General features: G+C 34.2%; 1 protein-coding gene across 1 annotated transcript in view; it reads left to right on the top strand.

Moving 5' to 3' along the window:
• Positions 1 to 12,564, top strand: part of Ge-1 (Enhancer of mRNA-decapping protein 4 homolog Ge-1) — a 157,723-nt gene that overhangs the window by 98,176 nt on the left and 46,983 nt on the right. The window contains exons 16-17 of the mRNA XM_076474774.1: positions 2,487 to 2,730; positions 12,087 to 12,158. Coding sequence (XP_076330889.1) covers positions 2,487 to 2,730; positions 12,087 to 12,158 — 316 coding nt within the window. The remainder of the gene's footprint in view (positions 1 to 2,486; positions 2,731 to 12,086; positions 12,159 to 12,564) is intronic.

The following is a 12,564-nucleotide window of genomic DNA, read 5'->3' as shown; positions in this document are numbered from 1 at the left end:
GTCACCAGTTTCAAAGTAATATGGGACAAGATTTGAAAGGTTATTGATTAGTATACTTCTGCCTCCCTTTTGATCTTGTTCTCTGATTGCCAGGAAGTTTCTGATGTCCAAAGCATCGCCAGTACTCTCAGCAAAAGCTTTTCTCAAGCATCTAGCACTTCTGCTTCATCTCCCATCTTCTTAGCCATCAAAACATGGGCAGAATTATTGGTTCTTTGCTGACCATCTCTGTGACTATAATTGCACCCTTATACTGGTGGATCTTAAATGTTCTCTTCATCAGTCTGGCGGTACACCAGTTGGACCTGATGATACTCATTACAAGATGTTAAGCCATTTTTCTTCTGCCTCTCTTGCTATTCTTCTGGTCGTTTTTAACCAGATCTGGCAGTATAATGTTTTTCCCAATACTTGGCACCATGCTGTTGTACTCCCTTTCCCTAAACCTGGGAAGGAACTCAAGATTCCTTTGAATTACCATCCAATTGCTTTGATGAGCTGACTCTGTAAAATCTTAAAGAGGATGGTTAAAGCTTGTGTTGTTTGGTTTCTGGAATCAAACAGCCTCCTCTTATCCTCTCAGAGTGGGTTCCAAAGATAGCGCTTTACCATGAACCACCTGATTCGACTTGAAACACCAATCACGGAAGCCTTCCTCAAGTGACAACATTTTGTTTCTGTATTTTTTTACATTGAGAAAGCTTATGATACAATGTTGATGTACGGCATCTTGCAAGACCTTCACTTGTATGGGTTGCATGGAAATTCACCAATTTTTTATTAAATATTTTTAATGAACTGGCAATTCCAGATCCATGTGGTTTCAACACTTTCACATTCTTTCCCACAGGAATTTGGAGATTTTCAGGGCTGTGTCGTGGGTGTAACACTTTTCATTATAAAAATTAATGCCATCAGCGAACAACTACGCTCAACAGTTGCAGACAGTCTCTTTGTCAGTTACTTCCGCATCACATGTCAGTTGTTGATCAAGAAGTTTATTGAGCAGCAGCTACAGACTAAAGTGGATCACAGCAAGTGGCTTTAACTTTTCTCTCTCCAAAACTGTTTCCATACACTTTTGCCCTCAAAGGGGTATTCACCTTGATCCTGAACTCCGTATTGGTGAAGTTGTGCTGCCCATGGTCCCTGAGGCAGTTATTCCAGTTAATACCAAATTTATTCAAAAACCAGGCACAAAACTGAGGTCTATACTATGTAAAAACTACACTGACAAACACCACACCAACATTATTTATAAAATACAATGTGATAACTGCCACGACTTCTATATTGGAGAAACAAGTAGAAAAATGAAAACCAAATTCAAAGAACATAAAAAGTCACCTTCACACGTTTTCGCGAACACTGCAAGTCAACTAAACACAACATAACCATGGAAAACACTCAAATACTAAATAAAGAAACAAACATAAACAAATGCAAAATTAAAAAAGCCTTACTTATACAACAACTTAAACCCAAAATAAACCAATATAAAGGAATGCCTTTACACCTATATTAAAGATAATAAAATAAATAATATAAAATTATATATTCAAACATCTAACACCGCCCTCTACATTCCGACACTCAGTTACACAACCCCCTTCCAAACATGTGGTCAGCTTCCGGTCAGTTACCTCTTTCTTTCTTTGTGAACCTGACAATGATCGCAGAAGGTCGAAACATTGTTTGCTCTTCTACGTAAAATATTTTCTCAACCCAAACGAGCTGTTTTTGCATATATATTTCTCTACAAGTGGGTTTTCTTGATATCACTAAAAGTATGTAATGTTTTTTTTTTTTATTTACTTGAAACATACACTCAGCATTACACAAATATTATGGAGAGTAAGTGCTACAGATGCATGTGTGCATCTAGAAATGTGTTTAGATAACATTTGTGGAAAAAATGTTTTATTGAAAGAAAAGACAAGAAGTCATTTGAAACGTGTATATATCATGATTTACATGTCATATGATGAATGTATCAGTGTTTTTGTGGTACGATTGGAATCGTGAATTCATACAAAGTAGGTGATTTTATAGTCAGCTGTTTGTGTTTGTTTTATGTTTTTTAAAGAAATTTCTTTGATATCTTAAAGTATAATGGTTTGAAACTTTGTGAAGAGGTTTTACACACATATTTCATACTTGAATTTTGATTCCTTTTAGTTTATTCAGTATTGTTTAATTTGTAGTTTTGAAAATTAAAATATATTGGGCTTTTAAACTTGATGCATACACATTCACTTTTCCTATAATGTTTTCTCTTCAGAATTTGTTTGATTTGATGCTGAGTTAAGTGCATGATGACAGAAGGAAGTATAAATGACTGAAAGTAAGGTTTAACTGTAAGTAAATGCATAGATCTGGAAAGGCTCAAAGATGAAAATTTAACTGACGTTAATATGTAGCTGTTTGTTGATTTGGGTCTGGAAATGGAGGAAGGTGATGATTTTCTTTTATCTTCTGATTTATAGAACTTGAAAAACAGGATGATGGAGAGTTGGTTGAAGATCAACATACAGAAGAATTGGTAGAGGAACTTGGTTATCAAGACAATAAGTCTACCTACTCCATGGGGGAGAGTCTAATATGCAATGGTTCTACTGTATCTGTAACTGCTTTATCAGAGTTCAGTCATAAGGCTCAGTTTGGAAGTATGGAGTGGCCTCATGCTCCAGACCCTACAAAAGATTATAGACTTGCCAATTCTGGATCTGGGTAGGATTTTTATGTTTTCATTTCTAAGTTCCAAAGTTTTATTCAGTTGTGTTGTAAGTATGAATAAGTGTGATCCATATAATGTAATATGATTATAGTAGAATAATGAATATTAATGTTTAAAAACATCCTGAAGCCATAGATGCTGGTTTCATTTAGTTGTTGATATAGTTTAGCTTGTAAAATGCTAGATTTGGTCTATTTGTCACATTTTAAAGTTTTAATGTCAAAAACAAATTCTGGTATATTTGTTTACATAATAACTTTTTAAACTTATGCTGCTTTCTATATGCACAATCTTGATGTTTTCACTTGCCCTCATGTGATTACATGTGATATAGCTGTAATACTTCACATAATAAGTTTGCAATAATCCTCCACTAATAGAAGTGTGACATGCCATTCTAGCATAACCAATTTTCTCTACACTGTATCAGTATCATCACTTCTCGATTTGGCATTTGCTTAAAGATATTTTGTTTTTGTTTTTTGCTTGTGGCATTTTTTGGTGGAATTATCTACAGAAACATTATTTCACAAAAGTTAGTAACATCCTTTTTTTTTTGGTCTGAAATAATACAACTTTGTTCATAATAGCCTATCAGCTACATTGGCATTGGGATTTTCTTTGTCTTTTAAGAGAAGTGACAGCTCTTCTGCATTGGATTGTGTTTTTTTTAATGCACCTGAATTTTTTTTTGTTCTTAACATACCTCTACCTATGTTTCTTGTTTGTGGTGTGATTTTGATATATTTTTCCTCTACCTACTGTGCCTCGTATAATATTATATTCATTGTCTTAATTATACTATAGTTTTTTATGCTTTTGTGATTACGTTTTTTGAAAATATTTTTTCCTCTTCATATTAAATTTACATGTGATATATCACATTTATCAGTACTTTGGGATTTTTGTCATTTTTCCTTCATTTCTTTATATGACTATGCATACCTTTGTATTGTATTGCTTTTCTTTGACTCCTAAGCTCTGGAGTCTTTCTTTCAGGCTTGTGGGTCAGATTGTTTTTTTTTTAGATTTAGGTTTTCTTCTTTTTGTCATACATGCACTACTCTTCCATTATTTTTTCTTTAGTCTTCTTTCAGTGACCATTCACTATTCCCCTGTGGGATTTTTGACAGATGCTCGTTCACTTCTTTTCTGCAATGAGTGTTTATTTTCCTTGGTATTTTTACTTAAATGGTTGATCTTTTATTAGAGTTGGTTGGGGCATTGATGCCCTTGTTATTCAATTACTTTTGCCTCCTTTATTTCTTTTAAGCTTTTGTCTGGTTCATTTCATCAGCCTGTATGATTTTAGTGGCATGTTTGTTGCTTTGATTTCATATGTTGCAACTGTGTGTTAGTGATTTTGCCTTATGATCTTTCCTTTGCCTCCTTCTTTCACCACTTGCCATTTCTCCTTCCATTACTCATAGATTTTGGGGCTGTCAATCATTGCAGTGATTGTTCTGTAGGCTCTGGGTCAGTAAGAATTGTCTTGTTTGATTTTTTTGGAGTTAGTTGTTGAGTAGTGGTATTTCTATTGGAGAGCCTTAACCTTTATTGTTGTTTTTTTTCTTTCATTCTCCAATGTCTTCTGTTCTCATTATTGTACATTCTTCAGGGAATTTTGTTTCTTGCCAATATTGAAACATGGTAATGTTGATTCTAATGGCTGCAGTTACTATTGGATGAGTTTCTCATTCTTTTCCAGGTTTTCCTACTATATTTTTGTGGTTCCAAGGGAATCTGAAGATAGGTATTGAGTCTTGTATCTTTCTTATTTCAGTTAATTTTCTCATCCATACTTGATTCCTATGAGGAATTTCTCACTCTATGATGATCTTTTGTCCCAGATCTTGGTAAGACTTAGGTAAACATCTCGGATGCTTCTTTTATCATTTGGCTCTAAACTAACAAGTCTGTTACAGCTGTCTTCTTTTCTTCATCTGGGAGATGGCACGTCTGGGTTGGTTGGTTCAATTTGGAGGAGTCACATCACACTCATATTTCTTTTATTTATGTATCTGCAGGACAGCTTTCTATTTCTTTTTAGGGATATGGAGGAATTGTTTTCATCTTCTATGCTCTCTCCTTCCCTCACTGTGTAGTAGGCTCTCTCTTTTGGTGGCTTGTGCTTCCATGGAATCTCGTATATCCTCTTAGGAAGTGCTCATCTGTAGTGTCTACAATGGACAGTACATTCTTTGCATCCTTGCTTACTTAGGTACTTCACCTGGTAACTGGATAAAATTATTCCCATAGTGAGTATTTCTCTTCCTCTTATCTGAATCTCCTACTGTTTACAAGTGTCTTCTTGATGAGATAGGAGGCATGTCTCAATTGCCACTTTAATTCAGGTCATTTGTACCACAACATTTTGTCTCTCCAAATCCATCACTTGTTTTATTGTGGGTGTTATAATTCTTGTCATAGATTGTCTCTCAAGGCCAACAAAGATATTACTTATGTGCTGGTCCAACATTTCTGGAGCATTCATCTGGAAACTCAGCTTTTAAATGTTTTTACCAATTCTTAATAACCTACTTCTTTTCTAGTATTCTGTTCCTCCTTCCTTAGCCTTAGCTGGAGATGCATTCAACAAGACTGGCCCAATTTTTTTTCTCTGTGCCTACCCTTCTACTTATTTTCTCTCTTTTGTTTTCCCAAATTCTGGACATTCCATTTTATGTCCTTCTGATATCTTTGTACTTGTTGGCTCAGCCATAGTATCCTCTATGGCACCTTCTTCTGTCCTTCTTTCTTACTTTTCTTTGTCATTACCTCTCCAGTCCAACAGTGCTATCACTCTGACTTTACCTGTCGTGTTTAACCAGTACCCTCTGAGATGTTCAAGCTTCCTCACATATAGTCTTACTTCTTGATTAGTGTATTCTTCCTCCTTGCATGTTTATTTAACAGAAGAACACACATTTCATATTTGGTCTCTGCATTATGTTTTATTCCATTCTCTCCCTCCTATTCCACATCTTTTCAAATTTGTTTTGCTGGCTGTTTGATTGACGTTTACTGTTTTTGGCTGTGGCTGGTTACTGTGCATATCTACCTAATAATTTGAGGTTTTCTTATTCATGTATTCTCCTGTCCTGTCTTTTCTATCCTTTTTTGTTCTTTTTTGCTTTCATCTTTCTCCTTGTGTTACAGCTCTTCCTGATTGGGACCAAAATACTAATCTCCATGCCCTTATATTTTTTGCCTTTGATTTTTTTTTAGTCTCTGTCTCTTGTTCCTTGTACCATATTTTGCTTAAGTCCTACTTCTTGTTTTTGCCAGTGGCTGTTGGAGATATAATGTGGATGCCATTGCAGCTTCTTCATGTTATTTTCATTTTGTTCCAGATAATTTTTACTGTTCCATCCAGATGATTCATTGTCCTTTGGTCTACTCTTGCTCCTTTTTACAGTTCACACTCCCATTTATTTGTTGTTTGGAATTCATCATTTACCTGAGATATCTAATAGAATTGTCATGGAATGGTTATACAGCATCTTATCCATTTTGCCTATGCTTCACTGTATATATAGATTCTCACTGACTGACTGTCCTTAAAGTTTTCTTTAACCAAATCTGACACTTTATTTCAACACTGGCTCTTTGCTTCTGTCATCCATTGGAGGGGTTTGTAAAAATGAGCATGTGAACTACCATACTTAGTTTCCTTGCATGTTTGTTTCATCTTCCTGTAATTTCTTCTTCTTCCAGATATTGACTTTCTCCTGTTTCCATTACTACATACTCTTTAATGACTGTGAATAGGTTAGTTCTCTCTTTTTTTTCTTTTACCTTACCTTTACATTAGCCTATTTATACACTGCTGGCCAAAATCTTAAGGCCAAAAAACATAAAGAAAAAAATATGCATTTTGGGTTGTTAGAATCAACCACTTATTTCAGTAGAGATTTGAAAGATGAAAATAAGAAAAGGGAAAATAAAAAAAACAACTTTTTTAGCATTTAATAGGGAAAATGTGAACACTGTGAAATTAGCTGAAATACTATCTGGTAAAAAATGTAAGACCATACCAAAAAGAAGTCCTAAACAGGGTAGGAAATGTCCAACAAGATGTCTCAGTAGTGAGGTGCACGGCCATCATAGCGAATAACTGCAAACATTCGCTTTTGGCATGGACGATATAAGCGTTTGCAGAAGGCTGGCTGGAATGTTATTCCAAGTGGTGAAGATGGCTTCGCGAAGATCATGCACTGTTTGTAATTGACGTCCATTTCTATAGACTTTCCTTGCCATCCACTCCCAAACATTTTCAGTGGGGCTCAATTTGAGCAAACACGCTGGATGGTCCAAAAGAATCACATTATTCACCATGAAAAAGTCCTTTGTCCTGCAGGCATTATGGATTGCAGTATTGTCCTGCTGAAAGGTCCAGTCATTTCTACACGAGCGAGGGTCTTCAGTTAATAAGGATGCTCTCTCCAACATGCCAGTGTAGCCAGCTGCTGTTTGATGCCCTGTATAACCTGAAGCTCCATTGTTCCATGGAAGGAGAAAGCACCCCAGATCATGATGGAACTTTCTCCACTGTGTCGTGTAGAAAATGTCTTTGGTGGGATATCCTTGTCGTGCCAGTAACGTTGGAAGTTATCTTTTTATTTATCGAGCCATAAACTAGAAAATCAGAACCACTTACCATGCCTATCTGTCACATCCTGTGTTTTAAAAACTGCTAATGGTTCTTGCTGAAGTGTAATACTGTATTATTTATAACTAACAGAAAACCAGTATTTCCTGTACATGACATTATCTATTTCATCATTCAGTTTCAGATTTATTCTCATGGAAATCCCGTAGATGTGTTTAGATTACTTTTTAAATGCTCATATGACATATTTTAGAAAGCCAAAAAAGTTAATTATAGGCAATTTTTTGCATGTTATTATTCTGTGGTTTTCAGTGCATTAATTAATTAACCCTTTTGTGATGTGTCAAAGGTCATGCTATCATTTTATTGAACTACAATTTTAAGAATGTATGTTAATAAGTTTGACATCAATTTGTAGATTATAATTCAAACCTTAATATTATATATGAGTTAATTTTTTTAATTTAAGAATAAATAGAAAGAGAACTTACCTAAATACAGATTTTAATGAGTCACACAATGTGTTGAATTTAGCATTGTTTAAAATTAGATGTTTATGATGTCAGAATACTAAGTGTGTAATTTCGAACAAACTAGAACTCAAAATACTGATATTAACAAGCTAGAATATAAAATAAGAACATTGTATCTTTTTATTTTGCTGAGATATGGCTTTTATGTGCTGAATCAAACATGGTGGGCCTGTTGAACTCTTTCCATTTTTGAAAATGGTCCCTTGTGTACATTTATTTTAATATATGACTTGTGAATAACCAGTCGACAGCTTAGGATGTCCCTCTAGTAGTTTTCTCAGCCATTTTGATCTGTGAAAATGCTACTACATTCTTTTGAACCAATGTTTCAAGAAGGTAGGTTGTGTCTTTAGTCTCCTCAAAGTTTGATATTTTTTTAAACCTAAATATATCTTAGTTACTAAGCTTAATAAATTATAGTGGAATTCTGTGGTATCATTACAGTTATTGATGTTTTTTTTGGTTATTCAACTGAATATATATATGTATATGTATAAAATGCAAAAAAAATTTGTTTAATATGCCCCATTTTCAATCCCATGCTTATAAAAAAATCAGGTACAAAGGTTATTTTTTAACTCAACCATAGAAGTAAACTGTTTTTCATTCATATAATGTTGCAAACTTCTGAAAAGATGGTAATCTAAAAGAGCGAAATCAGGAGAATAAGGGGGATGGGGAAGTTTCTCCCAGCCAAGCTCTTCAGCTTTTCTGGAAGTGATCCAAGCAGAGTGAGGACATGCATTGTCATTGGTGGAAAACAACTCCTTTCCAAATCACCCGAGCAGATCCCCCTCCTTTTTTTTAGTGCAGTGTTCAGTCTATCTAGTTGCTGACAATATCTCTCAGCAGTGATTGTCTGGTTTGGTTGTAACAACTCAAAGGGTATTACACCACCTTTATCCCACAAAACACTAAGCAAAACTTTTCTAGGGTGCAGATTTGCTTTTAGCTGTAGTGTAGATGGTTCTTCTGCACTAACCCACTGTCGGTGGCACTTAACATTATGACAGAGTAGCCATTTCTCATCTCCAGTCTCTAGGCAGTTCAAAAATGAATCTTGAAGTTCCCAAGAGTGAAGAGATGTGCAGATGTCTATTTGTTCTTTTATATTCAGACAACTTGTGGTACCCATTTTCCCAATTTTGAAACTCTGCCAAGTGGACAGTAGAAGGAGATGAATTAAGTTTCTTGGCTAATTCTTTGACAGTTGCAGCACAATCCTCCTCAAATGTTCTAGAAGCAGGTCATTATCAAACTCAACAGGGCACCCAGTGCGAGCTGCACCTGTCAAATTGCAGTCATTAGTTCTAAACTTATTGAACCACCTGTGACACTTCCTTACATTCTGAATGCTTTGCATAGTTTCAATAGCACTTTTCTCTTTTCTGAACTCGTAAAATGTTGTGTGCTCCTCTGACACCTCCATGTTAATTTAGGACTTCTAAAATAAATAAAACAAAAACTAGTGAAGAAAGGATCTGGCTTACACTTAATGCTATCAAGTCATCCTATATAACTCATATGACTTTGAGAATAACTTCATTTAACCAAGAAATATGCAATTAAATTTATCCTATCCCAAAAAGCAACATTGCTTATGGGATGACCTGATATATAACGTTATGAGACTTAAGGTACTTAGACTAAACATTTGTATTTTGGTGTTATAATATGCAGTCATTCTAGCTTAAAAAAAATAAAAGAGAGTATAATTTATGTTTATTTCCTAATTTTTTGTGATGGGTACAAGGTTGGTCAGTTGACAGACCCCAAATAATTAGGGTATATAAAATAACATAAAATATTAAGTCTTACTGAAAACAAACATTTGAAGTATACTTAGGAGATGTTAGATATAACACAAATAATACCCAAGATTTTTGAGACTAAAGAGGTTTTAATCATAACAGGAAATCACTTTGCACTTGGACTAGTTATGAGACACATTCAATACTTTCACAACCAAACTTTAGGAAAATAATTTTATTAAAAAATCTGATTTTTTGTCTACAAAAAACTTGTAATATTTTTAAAAGTCTACCGAATTTTGTGAATATATACATGCTGTATTAAAAGTTATGGTGCAAATACTTGATGTGTACAGATGTGTGGACAAACTTGTCATATTAAACTGAGCCTGTTGCAAAAGGGTTAACCCTATTGTCACATTTCCTTTACTGTGCATGACACGAGGTCTTAGTGTTTAACATTCAAAATTTTATTAAGCTACTTTTTGTTTACATTATACCAATTAGAATATCATAATATCTTAGCTTATAATCCATATTTTAATAGTATATAAGTTTTAAGTTCTTAATTCTATGAGGCAATTAGAAAAAATTCTGTATTTCTCCTAGCATGACTTACATGACACATGTAAGTGTCTCTTCCTTATGTTATCCACAACCCATCAAAACTTTTGGCATGATCGATATAAGCATTTACAGAAGGCTGGCTGGAATGTTATTCCAAGTGGTGAAGATGGCTTCACGAAGATCATGCACTGTTTGTAATTGACGTCCATTTCTATAGACTTCCATTGCCATCCACCCCCAAACATTTTGAATAGGGTTCAGTTCGGGTGAACACGCTGGATGGTCCAAAAGAATCACATTATTCACCATGAAAAAGTCCTTTGTCCTGCAGGCATTATGGATTGCAGCATTGTCCTGCTGAAAGGTCCAGTCATTTCCACACAAGCGAGGGCCTTCAGTCAATAAGGATGCTCTCTCCAACATGCCAGTGTAGCCAGCTGCTGTTTGGGCCGACCACTTGAAATTCTTATTCCTTATCCCTCAGGGTCTTTTATGAAATTTGCAACAGCAGTTTTAGTACGCCCAATCTCACCAGCAATGTTACGTTGAGAGAGACCTTGCTTTTGCAGCTCGACATTTCTGCAACGTTCAAACTCTATCAACATTTTAGTTTTTTCCATGTTTTTACCCAATGTAACACAGGAGATGTCAGTGGGAAATGTTGACAATGCTAATGCTTGAACACAAATGACTAAATTTCATTATGTGTTTACCAATTAACGCTTCTTTCAGTATGGTCTTACACTTTTAACCAGCTAGTATTTAGGCTAATTTCATAGTTTTTACATTTTCCCTATTAAATGCTAAAAAAGTTTTTTATTTTTATTTTCCCTTATTTTCATCTTTTAAAGCTCTGCTCAAATAGGTGGTTGAGTCTAACAATGCTAAATGCATATGTTTTCTTCATGTTCATTGGCCTTAAGATTTTGGCCAGCAGTGTATTGTATAATTTTATGTTCTGAACAATTAAACATCAGTTTCACTCAGAGTACCAATATCATTCCTGTGAGAAAGTTAATGACTAGCTTGGATGAATTTGTTATGAATCTTGTTGCATAGTTAGAAAGTCAGATAAGTTTTGAGATGTAAGGAAATTTGTCTACCTTTTGCATGTTATTAGTCTATATTGTTTGGTGCATTTTTAATTAAATAAAAATTAAGTGCATTATTATCACTAGTGTAAAAAAAATTAAGGTTAACTCTTCAACAGTCAACAACAAAAATGAAGATTGCTAAATTTTTTATTTATTGTTTTTCATATTTATTATTGTAAGTATAATTAAAAAGTAAATAAAATGTAAAAATGGGGATCTTGTTAGGCTAGTTAAGATTAGATTAAGTAAAATAAATAAAAATAATGTAAGACAAATGTTTCATGAGGCATGCATGTGATCAGCTTGTACTAAGTTGTAGCAGCTCATAGGTGACATAATTCAATTGTGTAATGTGAGCTGCATGTGCCGTGAGTGATTTACATTACATGGTGCGAATAGTAGTTGGACACAGTTCCAAGGGCAATACAAAAGGCAGTAAAACTAAACAATATGATTTTTGATGTGTGAAAGACTTGTAATATTAACTGAAAGACTTCCAAATTTTGTGAAGATGTGCACTATATTGAAAACTAGAAGTATTAAATCTAAAAATAGTTTAAATGAGTGTACGGTTGGTCACATAGACTGGGCCTGTGCTGGGAGAATTAATTCTTTAAAAACTAATTATTTTAATATGTTATTAAAAGTTACATCTGTAGTGGTTAAAAACTTCTAAAGTGTGATAAGGAGAATTTGACATAAATAATTTACCAAGGGCTATGAGTGCCAAACAGCAACTATTATAGCAACAAATAAAAGATCAGTAAAAAGAAACATCTTGTTTTGATGTAGAACAGAGATATCACAATCAACAGAGAGTACTCATACGTTCCCCCAAGAAAGCGGTAGATACAACTTGCATAGGTGAGTAGTTTTCCTATTGGTCAAAAATATAAATTAATAATTATGTTTCTTATTGAGTACACTGATACTGTGACTTAGTTAAACTGGAGTCAATTGATAATTTGGATATGATGATGATACTGGTCAAATGTAGTACAGTTATAGGATAATAATATATGGGTATACAATAAAATCTTGAAAGTCAAGATTGAATGATGTAGGTTAAGAATTCCATCCATTTTTGTGATTTTTAGTGGTTTGTGTGTACATGGGGTTTTATCTATGATTTTTGTGAATTTCTGGAAAATATTATTTTGCGTGAGATTATATTCTCAGGGTCGGTAGCCATTCTAACAGCACTGCAGTTCAATTCATATTAAATGTGCATTTTGTTTATAAATACATTTTATTTTTTATTATTATTGGG

The sequence above is a fragment of the Tachypleus tridentatus genome, chromosome 13, assembly GCF_004210375.1.
Source record: "Tachypleus tridentatus isolate NWPU-2018 chromosome 13, ASM421037v1, whole genome shotgun sequence".
Taxonomy (NCBI): Eukaryota; Metazoa; Arthropoda; class Merostomata; order Xiphosura; family Limulidae; genus Tachypleus; species Tachypleus tridentatus.
Note: the sequence above shows the minus strand (reverse complement) of the source record. Positions and strands in the feature narration are given on the sequence as shown.